Source organism: Dermacentor albipictus, chromosome 1 (genome assembly GCF_038994185.2).
Source record: "Dermacentor albipictus isolate Rhodes 1998 colony chromosome 1, USDA_Dalb.pri_finalv2, whole genome shotgun sequence".
Lineage (NCBI taxonomy): Eukaryota > Metazoa > Arthropoda > Arachnida > Ixodida > Ixodidae > Dermacentor > Dermacentor albipictus.
This window is the reverse complement of record NC_091821.1, coordinates 129,962,931-129,982,070: the sequence shown is the minus strand read 5'-3', so window position 1 is coordinate 129,982,070 and position 19,140 is coordinate 129,962,931. Positions and strand designations below refer to the sequence as shown.

Sequence of the window (19,140 nt, the reverse complement as noted above, 5' to 3'; positions counted from 1 at the left end):
AAGCAGGGATTTTTGTGCTAACTGGATAGTTCTGGATATCCAACCAATCGGGTTGCGTGCAAGCAGATTGAACAAGGCTTTTTTTTTTATTCCATGTGGAGCTTGTAGCAAAGGATGCTTTTCTAACTTAAATGGCCTGCAGCAATGTCAATGCAATTAGTTATTGACAGATCAAGGTCAATTTGACTCTGCTTTAAACCGTTTTATGTGTAGTTCTGTTTGTAATGTCGGGAAACAGCATTAAATTGTGAGTGTATAGTTCCATGCAGCGTACTGTAACCGTAACGTGCAAGACAAAAAAAGACAGGGACATAGTGCTGCTAAAAACTGAAGGTTTATAGCATCTTCTCAATATAACTACCATGTGCAGTATGCCCTCCGTTTATTGCATGTGGTCATCTGTACCATCTGTATAAAAATGCAATTTGCAATTAGTTTTCAGTTCTTAGTAGTGCAATCTTCTCTGGCTGTGCTCTACTGTACAGAATGCCATACCAACTAAAGTAGCCCATCAGTCTGCTCTTTTGTGCATTTCCACCTTGCTATTCATATCGTAGTAAAGTTGTGAAGGCGGGGCAGTGTTTTAATGCTGAAAACTTGGATATTTTTTAAGAGCCGGTTTGGCAAATAAGTTGCAGTCACTGCTTATTTAAGCCTAAATGATGCTGCATTGCTTACAGGCCCAGTGGCAGCGCCTCGTCTTCCTCTGCAAAGCACAAAGAGGGCCATCATTTGTCGTCATCCTCTAAAGGACATTCCAGTGGCAAGGAGCACAAATCATCTTCCTCCTCTTCATCCAAACCCAAAGATGCTCTTTCTTCATCATTGCCTGTTTATAAGAGTACAGAGGTCAAGAAGGAGTCCTCTGCTAGCAAGGAAAGTAAAGCATCATCAGAGTCCAAGCACAAGGACAGCAGCAGCAAAGACAAGGATAGGCACAAGGACAAGCATAAAGAGCATAAGGATAAAGACAAGCACAGGGACAAAGTGAGTAAACTCCTGCTGCCTGTTTCATACTTTGTTTGAAATATTAGCATTACTGTTTCTTCTTGTGGTCTCTGGCTGTCCAAAGGCAGGCAGGGTTAATGTCTGTTTTGTGTGGGTAAGCATAAGGCTATCGAAGGTACAAAGTGCTTTTTGGTCTGGTGTGTGCACAATGGCAAGCCACGGATGTCTTGCAAACCGCAGATAGTTGCAATAATCGAAAAGTGATTGTTTCGGATTGGTTGCTTGCTGGAGTCGCTTGCTGCATTTTTTTGGGCCTTTTTTGGCATCGCTGAGAAGTGCAAAGCAGATTGCCAGTATGCCATACAACTCTAAGAATAACATAGACTGGGCTGGCGCATTATGGTTGAACACGATAGAGTTCAGAACAACTAATGTTGTGAGGTAACATGAGAATCTGAAACTGCACTCGAAAGGAAGACTGTAGGCTAAATATTGTTTTATAGATGCCGATGTTGAAAATAGGCATTTATAGGCCCTAATGCCAGAAAGAGGCATATATAGACATTATAAAAACGGTACTAAACATTTTCTTAGTCAGTTCCTGCTCATATGCAGTCGACAATCGATAATTAGGACTCCACGGGGAACGTAAGTCCAATATACTTGAATGTATGAAAAAAGCTGATGTTCAAAAAATATATCATTTTACAGTAACACCTCAGTAACTCAAGTAGTCAAAACCGGAAAAAATTTTGAGTCAAGTGAAGTCGCAGAAATAGCAGTGAAAAGTCAAATTCTTTCTAAAAAATTAACGCTACTGACAAGCTTTTCAAGAAGAGCTTTTAAACTGGCTCTTCGTAAAGGTTTCAAAGAAAAAATAAAAACATACCAGAGATATCATTGAGCCATTTTGCGGCACTGCTATTGTGTTCAGTGCATTAAATGTGTGTAAGGCTGGTCTGCTTTGTAGTAGCACTTGGACATGGAAAGGCGTCCTCGAGCTGTTTCACACATTGCATGAGCCGATCGTTCCCACCGCTGCACTTAACTTTATTTTGCAGTAAGTGAACTGTGTTTCTAGTTTCAGCTGATACTCGCACCTTTCGAGGTCTTTCATCATCGCCACTGCCTTCACCGTCCTCTCCGTTTGTAGCCATCCCAGCGATTTCGGTGTCAGTAAATTCACCTGTCACCGGTACATCCTGCTCGCATAGCGCTTACTCATGAATGCCCATGTCACATTCTACTACGCAACACACGCAGTGTGGACTTGCCGAGAACGATGCCACAGAAAATGATGGGAGCATTCACGACTGCGTACTCTGTGAGAGGGTTGTACTGGAACGCACACCGCATGTGCGTTTTTGTTCTACATTGCGTAGAATAAAAGTTCAGTGCAGCGTGCTTCGTGTAAAATAAAATTAAAACTGAAATCGCACTTCTGATCGTAAATCACGTGCGTTGCATAAAGCAAACAAAACAAACTGCATCAAGCATGCTATTTCGCAGGGCCTGCCTCTGCATGCATCTCTCCCATCACATGACATGCCACATGGTTGCTTGACAAAGTTATGCTGCCAGGTTCAGACTTCACATTCGGGGAAAGCATCCGCTTTGTGGTAGGTGTGGTTTAGATGTGGCAGCATAGCGCAAAGCTTGTTTACGGTCCTGTGGCAGAGTTTTTGTTCCACACTCAGTCAAGATTTCAAGATATCTGCAATTTAGCCCAAAAATAGTTCCAGATAAAGGGCCGTAAATATATGACACGTATAAGAAATGCTTCGGTGCCACGGAAAATTTCAACTTAAGACGATTTTTCGAGATATGCGAGTTTGAGTTAACGAGGTATTACTGTATTTACGTCGTAAGGCACCTGTGCCAGAGTGAAGTGGTCGATGTGTTGCTGTGCGCACTTCTGCTTACGTGCAACCAACTCCGCCTGTATTTATGCCATCCCGGCCGCGACGGCCGCATTTCGATGGGGGCGAAATGCGAAAACACCCGTGTACTTAGATTTAGGTGCACGTTAAAGAACCCCAGGTGGTCGAAATTTCCGGAGTCCTTCACTACGGCGTGCTTCATAATCAGAGAGTGGTTTTGGCACGTTAAACCCCATAATTTAATTTTTTCTTTGTATTTATGCCAGTGTGCTGTTGTCACTGTACACCGATGAAAGGACTGCAAAGGCTCAAGTCAGATTTACATGTGAAGGCTCTGGAGCAGAGTGCAAATCATCATTATCATCCGAATCAGAATTGCTGTTCAACGGTGGGAGAACTTGCTCTATTATTTCGTCATCGTTAAGTTCGGCACATGGTGACACCACATTGTGGACGTTTGAAAAGTCTTTGTGGTGTATTTGCTGTGTTTCGTCATCATCGGCATGGACTGCGAGGTCACCATTGCTGCCATTTGACGTGGCCTGTCTATAACTTCACGAGGAAGACTTCATGGAGCCAGCAAAGTGCTGTCTGGAATGCAAACTAAACAAACAAGCATAGAATGGCAGAACGCTGTCCGGAAGGCAAACTCAACAAACAGAATAGCGACAGCGGGCCATGTGCGGGGGTGGTGGAATAGGATGTGTTGATTGAGAGTCTGATGCAACCTCACAATTCAAGCAAAGCTTCAGAGATCACCCTCTAGCATGTAATCTCGAGGCCTTTTTGAGGTCTCGTCGAGGTTGCTAGAGGAGATAATGGCGGCAGAGTCTACATATGCTACACCTATGGATGGAGTCCGGATAATCGAATGTAGAGCTGGAGGCTGTCCAATATATCGGTTGTGTTTACACATTTAAGTCTATGGGGCCATTGGCAGTGCTGCAAAGTTGTCCAAATCACCAAGCATGTCCAGGTTACTGGTCCGGTTTATTGGTCAGCGACTGTAATGAAAAGGGTTGATTGTGAAGCAAGGAACAAAATAGGCACATGCCTAAAATCCAGTCTTAGTAATGCAGCAGCCCTAACAAGATTGCCAATGTAATCAGAAACGGCTCCACAGAAGCAGTGTTTGCACGAAAAGGAAACAGAGGGAGTCTCGCTGAAAATGTGCTATAGAAATTTCATTGATCCAATTTTCCTACAAAAGCCTAGTCTACAGCAGTATGAAGTTGTTGCTTATAAGTTCTCTAAGGTGCTTTGACAGAAAACTATGTTTATAAAATTGCTTCCAAACAAACGTATAACCTGCTCTATGCAGGCTCAGCACTAGTTTTGTGAGAGTTCTGCCTCACAAATATTAAACCCAGCTTTAATATGACCCCTATACATGTCCCAGATACTTTCATGGTCTGACAATTTGTCAGCCATTCAGGTGCAATGGTGTGCTCACTTAAATACCACGAAGTCAGAGATTTCATTTGGAATCGTGAAATAAAATTGCATCCATACAAGTGTTCTGTGTCTGGTTGGTACTTTAACGTACTTTACCTCACATGACATTATGCCTGAAAAATGACATGCACGCACAATTCTGGCCTGAAAATGTTATGGACAGTGGTGATTCAGTGTTCAAATAATTAGGGTGGAGGGTGGACTTGCACAGTGTGCATTCATATTGCTTGTGTTCCTTTTGCAGGAGCGTGAAAAGCATAAGAGCTCAACGGAGAAGCATCGGGACAGCACATCTCCAGTGAAGGTTAAGCAGGAAGTGGTCACTCCGAAAAAACCTAGTTCAGAAAGTATGTCCCCACCTCCTGTAAAGGTCAATACAGAAGTGTCATCGCCACCCCACCCTCCTGCTCCACGGATGACTCTTGAGACCGAGACTGTTGACATCAGTGAGATCAAGGGCGAGGTGCTCAGCGATGATGATATGCCACTGGTGTGTCCTTTTTTTGACATTTTACAGCATAGTTATTTGCATTCGAGTTGGGAATTCTTGTTTGGCAAGAAGGGTTGGCATAATTTAACAATTCCTTTCAGTGGGTTCTACTCATTTAGCATCCATTGCTCACAACAGGGCTATCCTGGTATTACATAGGCATAGTGCTGCTGGGTCCAGTGATTAGGCATCAGAAGGAAAATAATTGTTGTGGGATTGCTGCATTATCTCTGCCAAAGTTACAGCTGTGAATGTGCATGGGGTGGCCTTGCCAACTTATGCAAGCTGTGATGGTGCTTACTCATTTCACTTACATTTTCGTGTTTGCTTTGTCATCTGGGTCGATAGCATGTATGTACCCACTCATTTATTCATACGTGCTGGGAATCGCCCACTATACAAGGTGTTCTCTGATCACCTTATGCTCTCCTTCAGAATCTGAATCTAATATGGGGATCATATTCAGCTGTACAGTCGAATGCACTCATAACACCAGTTTAACAATATATCGGTTCTAAGTATGAGAAGCTACTGTACAATCAACTTTTGTATGTTTTCCATGGTGAAATAACCCGATTAAATCTACAATGCCCCGATGTCGCGTTATCAGTTTTAACGGTGAAGTCTGGCTGCTAGGTGTCCGAGCTGAAAGTTAGTGAAATTGAAAATCTTTGAAAAGAAAAAAAAGGAAAATGAGAAATTCGAGCTGCTGCACGATGGCCTGCTGCTCCAACAGCCGCCGCGCTCATTTTCCAGCCTTCTCCATGCGCCTCTCTCCTGTTGCCCTTCAACCCCTCCGAACAAGAATGGGCTGTACCCATAGCTCTACGCTGTGCCACGCTCCGAAACATGAATGGACCGCGCGAACTGCGCTACTCCCAGATTGCTACGCGTTTGATTGTTGCATGTTGCATAAAGTTAGTTCTTTATTCTATGGCTGGCTCCTCATTCAGTGCAGTTCTGAGGAAGCATAGAAGCAACCACTGAGGAAGCATGGAAGTAGGATGTAGCCGGCGGTCGATTCGAGCGCATAAAGCTAGAGCTACAGGGAAATAGAAACATGTGAGCGGTGCATAGAATAAAGAACCAGCTAGCGGCGTCTGCTCTTCCATGAACTATCGATACTCCCTGCATGTGCTGCCGTCCTGGGGGTGCCGGCATGAATGGAACAGCGTCACTTCCATTGGCTATCGACACCCCCCATGAGTGTTTTGTGCACTGTAAAACCCTAAAAAATGTTGAAAAATCCTTCCGAAAAGCAAACAAATGTGCGGAATAGTGAAAACTATGGGTAGGGCCATAGAGCAAACATAAAATTGTAACTACATTGTAGCTCCCCCGATATCTCGTTGGTCTTGCTTTTTTGGTGGTTCCATGTTTTGGTTTCGATTGTAAGTCGACTCCCCCACTTCAGATTTCAAAAAAAAAAAAAAAAGGTGGACTTACAATCGTGTAAATACAGTAGTTTTCTCGCATCAGCTTTGCCATCCCTCTATTTTGATGTTTTCATGCAACCCGGTTATAACAATTATCGTTTATAACAATGGTATTTTTGAGGCACTTGAATATTTAATAAGTGGGTTCAACTGTATTGACAAAGTGTCGCAGGAGCAATATTCTACAAATAGCTCTGAATGTATGCCATGCCTCCTTAGGTGGACATTGGTCAATCACAACTGTGCCTTCAGATAAAAATATTTTCTACATTCAATTACAAAGCACGTCTATTTACTTAAAATACAACATGCTGCTTTTTGTGTTGTCTGAAAAGGCATTCATCATGTGGCACACGTCGACCCCATCGGGCCGGCCCGATGGGGACGACGCGCCGCTGTGATTGTGCGATGAAAAGTGGAAATACTACGTGTTCACCGATATGTACGCAATAAGCTGGTATGGTTTATGCAATACAAAACACATTATGTTCAATGGCCACCCAGTTGGGGATTTGACTTTGCTATTTTTAAAACGAAATTGCTGGTTAAGCGGGTACGGTTTAATGAGGTTTTACTGTATAGCATAAAAAATTAGCTGAATGTAAATATGGAGGTCGAAATCAAAGCACCCCTTAAAATCACCCAGTGTTTCTGTCGTGTTTGTCACATTGAACATGTCATAGTTAAGGAACTGCCAGCTGCACCTTTTGCCCCACATGGCACACTGCAAGACAAGGGGGAGGAAAAACTGCAGTGTTACTGCGCTTTCCACAGTTTTTCAAGTGATAATTGTTGCTATGTGTATGCCTTTGTCTCATTTCTGTTGAATGGAAACATCACTACTTCATTTGTCATGCTTATAGTCCTCAACATTTGCCTTGCTCTAGGACTTCTCCATACTATGGGAGTTGAATTAAGGCGCTTCTGCTGTACAAAGGACTTCATTCTCTACCTGATTATAAAAGCAAGGTGCATTCTCAATTGAAAAAAAAAAAGCAAGCTGCTCCTAATCAACCTGTGGAATTCACCAAAAGTGTCAAAGATAGCCTTTAACCTAATGTTGGTTTTAATAATGCAATAAATTATGTTAATGTTATTTTTTATTTCTCTGCAGTCTGCACGTAAGCCACAGCAAAGGCTCTCCGATACGTCGCCTGTCAAAGTCAAGCGTGCTTTGGAGTCCGATTCTGAAGAAGATGAACCCCTCTCTGTCAGGTGATTGCAAGTTTTTGTGTGGAATTATATCTTCTTTTTTTTTTTTGTCACATGCTGTATTGTTAAAGGACCACTGGCACCATCATTTCAAACCCTTGATGTTTGTGGTGTTCGATTATCCTGCATATTCATAAGTTTGAGGGCGAATCAGAAAGTCTTTGCCCCTATTTTTTTTTAAGCCAAATTACGGCTGTAAATGTGAAGTTAGCATATCCATTCCTAGCAGTGAACCTTTCTTAGACTGGCCTAGCCTTATCTGCCAGTAGCTCTGCGCCACGGTGCTGCTGACAGTTCTTGAAAATGGTAGTTGCTTGTACGCCGTGGTTGTATGAAGCACAACGAAGTGAGGCAATTAGAACTGCCGACAAGCTCTGGTCATTTCACTGGGAGAATCTGGACCACCCATCGTACAGTCCAGACCTCACCCCTAGTGATTTCCACGTTGTCGGTCTGCTAAAGAAGTTTTTGCCAGGACAGAGATTCACATGCAGTATTGAAGCCAAGATAGCAGTCCAACAGTGGTTCCACAGTCAGCTGGACGAATTCTTCTACAGGGGCATTTCAAATTTAGGGCTCTGGTGTGGGGACTGTGGAAAAATAGTGTAAGGTATGTAGAATAGTACATATATTTGTAATTGCCTTTATGCACCTTATTTTGGCTAATAAAAAATAGAGGCAAGGACCTTCTGATTCGCCCTCGTACATCTGATGGAGTATTAAGGGGGGATGAGGGTCTTGAAAACTTTTTTTTTATTTCTTAACGTATCTTCCTGAAAATTCGCATGCAGATATATCTTTCAATGCTGATTCCAAATATATATTCAGATTTGATATATCCCATTTAGAAATGAAGATATCGCAAAATAACTTATCCCACATAGGTCTTTTGTTACGGGCCATTATGGTAATTTCTTAATTAAAAAAACTAGTTTTAAAGAATAGCTGTCATTTCCAAGGACCTACTGCACATCCTAAAGCTAAAGAAATTTTTTAAAAGTCATCATATAGGTCATGAATGAATATCAAAGTAGGAAGAAAAAAACAATGCAGGAGTAATTAGCTTACACCTGACCTAATTGCTAGTCTATTTGGTTTAATGAAAAATGGAAAGCTTTAGGATGCAGCTGAGGTTTCACTGAAAAAAATGATACCTAATTCAATAAAATCAGTTGATGCAAACATTATGAAAAGTTCCGTAAGGCAAAGGCATTTGATCGAAAAAGCAAAGCTGAGAAAATTGCATTCAAAGTTTTGCTTACTCTGCCACTTTTGTTTACCTATCACATGGAAAAATTTAATGCTTTAGCATGCAGCCCAGTCATTACTGAACACAATAACACCAAACTCACAGAAATCTGTTCATGTAAAGATTGTGAAAACTTCTGTATTGCGTTGGCCTTTGACAAAAAAAAAGCTCAAAAAGTCACCTGCTATTTTCTATGAATCTGCCACACATTCACAAAAGTCCTGGGCAGTAGTCCTGGGTTCTGTCAGGCTTGTGTTTCTTGGGCATCCTCTTCTTCACCTTTTCAGCGTTGGTGTGACTTTTATCAGACCTGCACAGCCTCTGCTTATCTTTCTCAAGGCTCCTACGAATGAGGCAGCTCCCAGGACTGTAACCAAGCTGTGCTGCAACAGCTCTGCTGGTTGCTGCCATTCCTTGGTTGAAGCGAGAAACTGCTTCTGCAACAGCTCTTTCAACAGCCAGCAAAGAGTCATGCGTGTTCTTGGAGCTTTGGCTCCAAATGACAGAGTGTAGGCACTCAATGGCGTTCTGTGTCATGCCATCTTTGCAGCGCTCCAAGAGGGCCTCGTCGCCCAGCCTTGCAAAGATTGGCTCAAGAGCAGTGCGAACGTGGCCTGGCAGAGGGTTTTTGTGTGGTGACGGCTCCACTTGGTTCGCCAAAGCACGATTGAAGGCACACCACGAATCAACCCCTTGAGGACAGCAACTGTGGTCTGGGGCTTCATCTGTCGAGGTCATGTGCAACAGCGTGGCATGCACTGCCTTTTTCATGCCTGCAACGTCGTGGCTGTGGCTCCGCAAGGCATACCCATAGTAGTTTGTAATTTTCTTTATCTTATCTTGGGTGAGGTTGCCCTTTCCGCCAAGAGATTCTCCTTGTGCCTTCTTCTTCTCCACCAAGTTGCGAAGAGCCGTCCCCATCCGCTTGTGGACATGGTTCAAGCAGTCTTTCTTTTCAATGGATATATATCCATACACTTCTCCTGAGGTCAATGCATGAAAGGTGCGGCTATCACCATCAGAAAGTATAGTTGTGTACCGCAACCCATTTTTTTCCAGAGACCTGTTGAACAAAATGATAGCTGCTTCAGTCTCCATCCGGCCGGCATTGCAGTCGATGTTTTTCATGCACTTGTGGTTCATAGCCCAGTCACCGTACCCATCATCACTGGGATCAGGTGCCCCTTGGCACCCACGACAGTACCTCGAGAGCACAACGTGGTCCAGTACTAGGCCAGTGTATAGCTCTATGATGCAGCCTACTGCAATATTTGAATTGTGACCACGTGTTTTCCATGTGCCATCAAATATGACATCTACATTTCCTGGTGGATTCAGGAAGTTCTTGTACATGTCCTTCACCACTTTGACGCTTGCTGCTTCTGTAGCAGTAGCTACTGCCTGGCAAGCTTTCACCATGGTGTCCATATGCCCCCTGAAAGTCTTGTGGTGAAGTCCTCGGTGAGAGAGGTTCATGGTGGCACAAAAATCTGCTAGGGCAGTCGCTCCCTTGCCTATACTTTGAATTCCCTTCATTGCCCGCAAATTGACTTCAAAGGGCGTGATGTTGGATTTCCCGGGCACTCATGGCGACGAGAAGTGCCGCTCGGCGAAATCGCAATTTGAGCATGTGAGCTCCAACTTCACTGCTAGGCCGTATTCTCTCTCACTGCACTTTGCGAGTTGGAGAGTGGTCATCCCACACTTGCTGCAGCTTGTGGACACAAACATCTTCTTTAGCACTGAGAGATCAACGATGATGTACTCTGTGCCGCGATCGTCATCTTCACTTGCTGTGCCGACGTTCATTAGCTCGAACTTGCGGGAAGTCGCGGACTGCTTCGCCAATGAAGTTTTAACGTTGTCTGCGTAATTTTCGCGCCCCGCGCACTCCGCCTCCGTGAAAAACACCGTGTCGAAGCGTTGAGCACGCGAGCTCGGTTCAGCCGCGTCCGTCGGCACCGAAGCGGCGTGCGGAAACGCCGAAGTCAACGTTAGGCTTAGGTCAGCCGGCTCGGCCGCTTCCGACGACACGGAATCCGAAGCGACTTGCAGCGTCTCAAAAGTTGGCATTTTCGACGGGCTTAGTCCAGGCGCATCCACCGGCACTGCACAGACTTGCGGTAACGAAGTTGACACTGATCGGCACTGTCCAGCCGCGTCCACAGGCGAAGCTAGCGTCGACGGGGTTTGTTCAGCCGCGTCCACCGGCGAAGCTGTTGTTGGCGAGCTCAGTCCTGCCGCATCCACCAAGGGCACAGCAGCTTGCGGCATCACCGAAGCTGTAGTTCTCGACGATGTAGCGCTGTTCTTATTCCATGCGCGTCTCTTTTTGCCGACTGCTTTTCGCGTGCTTGCTTTCAAGCGCGCGTCTCGCGCCATCGTGACACGCGGAACAAAGCCACCAGGCACGCAAAAGCAAGAAATTCGTGGTTAAAAGAAGCGACCCAATAGCCAAAATATCTAGAAGAACGATAAAGAAAAAGGCAGAACGAAAAATACTAGGAAACAAAGAGGAGCTCGAAAAATGACGTGCGTCCAGGCGAAAGCAGACGACGTGAAGGAGTCGGACAACGCGGCCGCGGAAGGCGAAGCATACGTCACGGCCAATCAGAGGGCTGCGCCTCGAGGAGGCGCCCGGTTCACCCAATCAGCGGCTGTCTCGCGACGATTTCCCGCTTGAGAACGGGTGCCAATCCCTCCGCTGCACGAGGGTCTACAGCGTGCCGAGGGGCGCCAGAATGGAGAGCGGGAAACCAGCTTTCAAACGAGACCAAGATGGCGCCGATCGGTACGCGTCGCGCGGAGCTACGGCAGCTTGAAAATGAGGCAAATCTTCGCGCTTGGCGTTCAATTTCGGCTCACCGACGTTTATAAATTACCGTTTATTTTATACTTCGAGTAGAAATTGCGCCATAATATTTTGTAGAGGCATAGTTGGGACATTAAGGACTTCAAAAACGCAATTTTTGAAAATTGCCATTTTTGACCATTTTTCGCGATTTCAAGACCCGCGTCCCCCCTTAATGGCAACCATTGCCTAGAAAATTTTAATATCAGTAAATCCTCATTAGTTATAATTTCATGGGACAAACAAGTGTCCAGATCAACCGAATGTCAAATTATCGAATGTATCAAGAAACACTTACCATGTCAACATGCTTTTACTTAATGAATGAGCAAATCCCATCTCTATTTCGTACAAAAGCACTGCGGAAGCTGCAATCCTTGTCATCGTGTCTTGCAGCGGCAAAGATATTGAGACTTCTTTCGCAGTGTGACTGTGGTGCACACCTTCATCTGAGACAAGCTTTTCAATTTCGTGTGCACATCCTGATTATTTTTTCGGTATTGAGCTGGTCGCCAACAGATTGCCTGTCCATCGTGATGTAGCCAGCACTCTTGGCAGCTTTGCGCAGAGCCAGAACGAAACAATTGTTTTCTGCAACTGCTGTGGACAAAACAGTAGCTGCTATCGATGCAATGATAGCTGGAAACCTTGCGGTTCAGAGGCACGTGGCCGACGCATGCACAGAGTCAAAACAACACTACCATTCGCTGCAAAAACTGTGGACGAAACCGTAGTCCCTATTGAGGTGATCATGGATGGTGACTACGCTTAATGAAGACATGCAGCCGACGCACGTACTGAGTCAAAATGAAACTGTTTGCCACAACCGCTGCAAACAAAACCACAGCCACTATCAACGTGGCCATGGATGGCGATCTTGCAATTCTGAAGGCATGCAGCCAACGTGTGCACAGATTCAAAATGAAACTACTCTTTGGCACAACCGCTGTGGACTACATAATTATGAAGGCAGGTGGTCATCTGTGCGGTGGTAAATGCAAGGAGAGAGGCATCAATCGACAGGAAGCATTTCCCCGTTGCCGTCATTCACTTACTATATCCACTGAGAACTATGGCGATGGGGACTGTGCCGCTTCATTTTGGTTGCACACTGCTGTCACCTTTGCGCTTTTGTGTCGTACCTTTGCAGTGCTCACTGAGCTCCGAGAGTTGTCCGAATTAACTGATGTGTGGCCAAATACGTACGAAAAACGAAAGATTAATTGCATTAAAAGCATATGCCTGCCAGAAGCAGAGAATGAGTCTGAATTTATTTTCTTAATCAATGAGGTTTTACTGTACAATTTTAAGCCAAGCGGGAATGCTCATCTGAGCTTGCAGTGTCTCGCGACATTGTCATGAATATGACTTGTTTTGTGGCTGCTCGAGCTCCGTGAGACTTTGTAGGCTTTGTGAATATTGTCAACGTCATAAACATGGACACTTATGTGGAGCATGGGATATGTACGTGTACGCTGCTTCCTTGCTTCCATGTATAGTTTTTTGTCTGCTTGCAAGACACATCGGTATGATCAGGTGTCCAGCTTGTACCAACTACAGTCACTCCTCAATATATTTAACAGTGCGGTGACCGTGAAATAGTTCGATAGAGCCAGAATTCAGTATATAAAATTCATAAAAAAATGCATCAAAAACTTCTGCAAATCAAAGAACCAAGGGTGCGACTGAGGATCGTTGTTTGGAGCGTGCGTTTGGTTACTCCGCATGCAATTGGCCTACGTCGCGCCGACTTCGTCAGCCACGCAAAGTCTGCGCAGCCTAGGCCAATCGCGTGCGGCAAAACCAAACGCATGCTCCGAACAACGATCCCCGATCGTGCCCCAATAGTGGTGCAATAAATACTCACTCGAAGCTTCACCCAAAGTATTTATTTGACTAAAGGTACTGCGGCTGTATAGCCTGCTTTTTATTGACAGCCCCGTGCTTAAAAGGACACTAAAGGCAAATACTAAGTCAACATGGACTGTTTAAATACCATTTCGGAAACCTTGCAATGCTTGTTTCGCACCAAGAAAAGACTTACCCCCGTATGCAGAGATGCAACTTAAGTCGAAGCACATGCTTGACTTGATCCGAGTGACGCCTATCGGGAACGTGCCGAAGGAAACGCAGTGAGCGTCTTTGGGCACGTTAACGCCAGGCGTCATCTAAATCAAGTCAAGCATGTGCTTCGACTTAAGGGGGGACGCGGGTCTTGAAATCGCGAAAAATGGTCAAAAATGGCAATTTTCAAAAATTGCGTTTTTGAAGTCCTTAATGTCCCAACTATGCCTCTACAAAATATTATGGCGCAATTCCTACTCGAAGTATAAAATAAACGGTAATTTATAAACGTCGGTGAGCCGAAATTGAACGCCAAGCGCGAAGATTTGCCTCATTTTCAAGCTGCCGTAGCTCCGCGCGACGCGTACCGATCGGCGCCATCTTGGTCTCGTTTGAAAGCTGGTTTCCCGCTCTCCATTCTGGCGCCCCTCGGCACGCTGTAGACCCTCGTGCAGCGGAGGGATTGGCACCCGTTCTCAAGCGGGAAATCGTCGCGAGACAGCCGCTGATTGGGTGAACCGGGCGCCTCCTCGAGGCGCAGCCCTCTGATTGGCCGTGACGTATGCTTCGCCTTCCGCGGCCGCGTTGTCCGACTCCTTCACGTCGTCTGCTTTCGCCTGGACGCACGTCATTTTTCGAGCTCCTCTTTGTTTCCTAGTATTTTTCGTTCTGCCTTTTTCTTTATCGTTCTTCTAGATATTTTGGCTATTGGGTCGCTTCTTTTAACCACGAATTTCTTGCTTTTGCGTGCCTGGTGGCTTTGTTCCGCGTGTCACGATGGCGCGAGACGCGCGCTTGAAAGCAAGCACGCGAAAAGCAGTCGGCAAAAAGAGACGCGCATGGAATAAGAACAGCGCTACATCGTCGAGAACTACAGCTTCGGTGATGCCGCAAGCTGCTGTGCCCTTGGTGGATGCGGCAGGACTGAGCTCGCCAACAACAGCTTCGCCGGTGGACGCGGCTGAACAAACCCCGTCGACGCTAGCTTCGCCTGTGGACGCGGCTGGACAGTGCCGATCAGTGTCAACTTCGTTACCGCAAGTCTGTGCAGTGCCGGTGGATGCGCCTGGACTAAGCCCGTCGAAAATGCCAACTTTTGAGACGCTGCAAGTCGCTTCGGATTCCGTGTCGTCGGAAGCGGCCGAGCCGGCTGACCTAAGCCTAACGTTGACTTCGGCGTTTCCGCACGCCGCTTCGGTGCCGACGGACGCGGCTGAACCGAGCTCGCGTGCTCAACGCTTCGACACGGTGTTTTTCACGGAGGCGGAGTGCGCGGGGCGCGAAAATTACGCAGACAACGTTAAAACTTCATTGGCGAAGCAGTCCGCGACTTCCCGCAAGTTCGAGCTAATGAACGTCGGCACAGCAAGTGAAGATGACGATCGCGGCACAGAGTACATCATCGTTGATCTCTCAGTGCTAAAGAAGATGTTTGTGTCCACAAGCTGCAGCAAGTGTGGGATGACCACTCTCCAACTCGCAAAGTGCAGTGAGAGAGAATACGGCCTAGCAGTGAAGTTGGAGCTCACATGCTCAAATTGCGATTTCGCCGAGCGGCACTTCTCGTCGCCATGAGTGCCCGGGAAATCCAACATCACGCCCTTTGAAGTCAATTTGCGGGCAATGAAGGGAATTCAAAGTATAGGCAAGGGAGCGACTGCCCTAGCAGATTTTTGTGCCACCATGAACCTCTCTCACCGAGGACTTCACCACAAGACTTTCAGGGGGCATATGGACACCATGGTGAAAGCTTGCCAGGCAGTAGCTACTGCTACAGAAGCAGCAAGCGTCAAAGTGGTGAAGGACATGTACAAGAACTTCCTGAATCCACCAGGAAATGTAGATGTCATATTTGATGGCACATGGAAAACACGTGGTCACAATTCAAATATTGCAGTAGGCTGCATCATAGAGCTATACACTGGCCTAGTACTGGACCACGTTGTGCTCTCGAGGTACTGTCGTGGGTGCCAAGGGGCACCTGATCCCAGTGATGATGGGTACGGTGACTGGGCTATGAACCACAAGTGCATGAAAAACATCGACTGCAATGCCGGCCGGATGGAGACTGAAGCAGCTATCATTTTGTTCAACAGGTCTCTGGAAAAAAATGGGTTGCGGTACACAACTATACTTTCTGATGGTGATAGCCGCACCTTTCATGCATTGACCTCAGGAGAAGTGTATGGATATATATCCATTGAAAAGAAAGACTGCTTGAACCATGTCCACAAGCGGATGGGGACGGCTCTTCGCAACTTGGTGGAGAAGAAGAAGGCACAAGGAGAATCTCTTGGCGGAAAGGGCAACCTCACCCAAGATAAGATAAAGAAAATTACAAACTACTATGGGTATGCCTTGCGGAGCCACAGCCACGACGTTGCAGGCATGAAAAAGGCAGTGCATGCCACGCTGTTGCACATGACCTCGACAGATGAAGCCCCAGACCACAGTTGCTGTCCTCAAGGGGTTGATTCGTGGTGTGCCTTCAATCGTGCTTTGGCGAACCAAGTGGAGCCGTCACCACACAAAAACCCTCTGCCAGGCCACGTTCGCACTGCTCTTGAGCCAATCTTTGCAAGGCTGGGCGACGAGGCCCTCTTGGAGCGCTGCAAAGATGGCATGACACAGAACGCCATTGAGTGCCTACACTCTGTCATTTGGAGCCAAAGCTCCAAGAACACGCATGACTCTTTGCTGGCTGTTGAAAGAGCTGTTGCAGAAGCAGTTTCTCGCTTCAACCAAGGAATGGCAGCAACCAGCAGAGCTGTTGCAGCACAGCTTGGTTACAGTCCTGGGAGCTGCCTCATTCGTAGGAGCCTTGAGAAAGATAAGCAGAGGCTGTGCAGGTCTGATAAAAGTCACACCAACGCTGAAAAGGTGAAGAAGAGGATGCCCAAGAAACACAAGCCTGACAGAACCCAGGACTACTGCCCAGGACTTTTGTGAATGTGTGGCAGATTCATAGAAAATAGCAGGTGACTTTTTGAGCTTTTTTTTTGTCAAAGGCCAACGCAATACAGAAGTTTTCACAATCTTTACATGAACAGATTTCTGTGAGTTTGGTGTTATTGTGTTCAGTAATGACTGGGCTGCATGCTAAAGCATTAAATTTTTCCATGTGATAGGTAAACAAAAGTGGCAGAGTAAGCAAAACTTTGAATGCAATTTTCTCAGCTTTGCTTTTTCGATCAAATGCCTTTGCCTTACGGAACTTTTCATAATGTTTGCATCAACTGATTTTATTGAATTAGGTATCATTTTTTTCAGTGAAACCTCAGCTGCATCCTAAAGCTTTCCATTTTTCATTAAACCAAATAGACTAGCAATTAGGTCAGGTGTAAGCTAATTACTCCTGCATTGTTTTTTTCTTCCTACTTTGATATTCATTCATGACCTATATGATGACTTTTAAAAAATTTCTTTAGCTTTAGGATGTGCAGTAGGTCCTTGGAAATGACAGCTATTCTTTAAAACTAGTTTTTTTAATTAAGAAATTACCATAATGGCCCGTAACAAAAGACCTATGTGGGATAAGTTATTTTGCGATATCTTCATTTCTAAATGGGATATATCAAATCTGAATATATATTTGGAATCAGCATTGAAAGATATATCTGCATGCGAATTTTCAGGAAGATACGTTAAGAAATAAAAAAAAAGTTTTCAAGACCCTCATCCCCCCTTAAGTTGCATCTCTGCATACGGGGGTTAGTTAATAAGACAATTACATCTGAAGGGTCTGAATGCCTTTTTCAAAATTCAAATTTCCCGCCACCCAACTGGGGGAGTGGTGACGTTGCATATGCCATCCCATCCCTTGCTGCTGTCAGTGAGTAATAGCCCGCCTGACAGATGGCACTACTGAGCCAAGGCAGAGCCACTGCAACTTCTTTTTGGTCAGGAGGTGTAGACTGTTTGGGTAGAAGTCGAGCATCCCGAGACATCAATTGGAAGTTGAATTCTCTTATGCTGGCAGTTTGTGTGAGTTTCGTGAGCCAGTAAAACCAGCGCAGCTCTACGCGATAAAACTAATGAAGCACGAAAGCATGGGTGGCATGGAGTCGAGCGAAAATGAAACTTTTCGATTGCCCTCATCATTCATTGTCCAGGGTAATTTCAATGAGTTCTTTTTTTCTAAAGAATGAAATAGAACTGGACAAGTAGTATTTTATTTCGTCTTATAATACAAGGTTGTTTTTCGCAATGAATGTTTGAGTACTAGTGAGAAGTGCTTTTGTCATCGGGCAAGTGCTTGAATGTCCCTGGAAAGTCTCTAAGCATATCCAGCATTTACCTCAATTTCTCGATTATTAAGGCTCTGTTCGCGATAATATTGTTGCCTTACGAGCACTAATCTGCCGCTTTAGCTTGACTTAATTAAATATTTGCTGTTAGTGTCCCATTATAAACGGAGTCCTCAACATAGTCTAAACAATCAACAAGCGATAGGCCGGTGCCTTCTATTGTGCCGCAGTAGTGGCATACAAGGACCAAAGCAGCTGTAGCCTCAAATGAAGTCGGGAGCCGGGAAACATCAGCGCTTGCGGGATCAACCTCGGCAGCGTCTTCATTTGGCCGCTACTTCTGCTGCGATCTCCACGTCAGTCAATCGAAGCATTTTGAAACACTTTCAGTAACAAAGTATTAAGTGGCGTCTGCCAAGACGTCTATGAGTGAGCCCAGTGAAACGTGCCGTCGCGTGTCGTTGTTGCAAACCGTCAGCCCTCGTGAGGCTCCGCAGGTGTAGAGTGTGGCACCGAGGAGTCATTGCGACAAATGCAATGCGTCGTTGATGTTGTCGAACTAGCCAAGCCGCCGCGTGCGTACGCCACTTCGTTCAAATCAGAAAGAAGTGGACCGCACTCTGATAGCCGAATGGTTGCTAGTTTCTTTACAACAATAATTGTTTGGCACTTCTCTCACTTAATCACTGCTGTCGTTGGCACAGAAATCAAGGGCGGCATTACATCATAATGGCGATCATAAGTTGCACAGAATCACATCACTGTTTTACACGTGAAGGAACAAATGTTCGACATGCAGAACTTGCGCGACAAGCCATAAATGCAGCCTTTACAACTTAGTGGCTTGGCTTGTCCCATGGTTTTGGCACAGCCAATGACCACTGGATCGACTATACTCTACCTCACAGTAAGTTGCAGCAGTAGGGAACAATCCCGTGCGAAGGTTGTAAGATAGTTCCCCATTTGCAGCAAGTTGTTTTTCATCCACTTTATTTTATCGTTTCATTATTTCATTTATTAAGCACAAGTAATTTCCCCTATGTTGTCCATGGTGTCCGTGTTTGTTGGCTTTTTATGATATGAAATATTGGGCTCCCCGGTTAGCCCCCTTTCTTCTCGTTTATGTCAATTTGTCAATAACAAAGTATTAAATGGCGTCTGCCAAGGCATCTATGAGTGAGCCCAGTGAACGCGCGCTGTCGCGCATAATTGTGGATGCAAACCGCCAGTCCTTGCAAGGCGCGACAGGCGCTGAGTGCAGCACCGAATGCGGCACCGAGGTGGTCAGTGCGCAAATGCAATGCGTCA

General features: G+C 45.5%; 1 protein-coding gene across 1 annotated transcript in view; it reads left to right on the top strand.

The window, feature by feature from the left end:
• LOC139049835 (DNA topoisomerase I, mitochondrial-like) overlaps positions 1–19,140 on the top strand; it is a 110,743-nt gene that overhangs the window by 12,265 nt on the left and 79,338 nt on the right. The window contains exons 4-6 of the mRNA XM_070525658.1: positions 681–987; positions 4,528–4,773; positions 7,324–7,424. Coding sequence (XP_070381759.1) covers positions 681–987; positions 4,528–4,773; positions 7,324–7,424 — 654 coding nt within the window. The remainder of the gene's footprint in view (positions 1–680; positions 988–4,527; positions 4,774–7,323; positions 7,425–19,140) is intronic.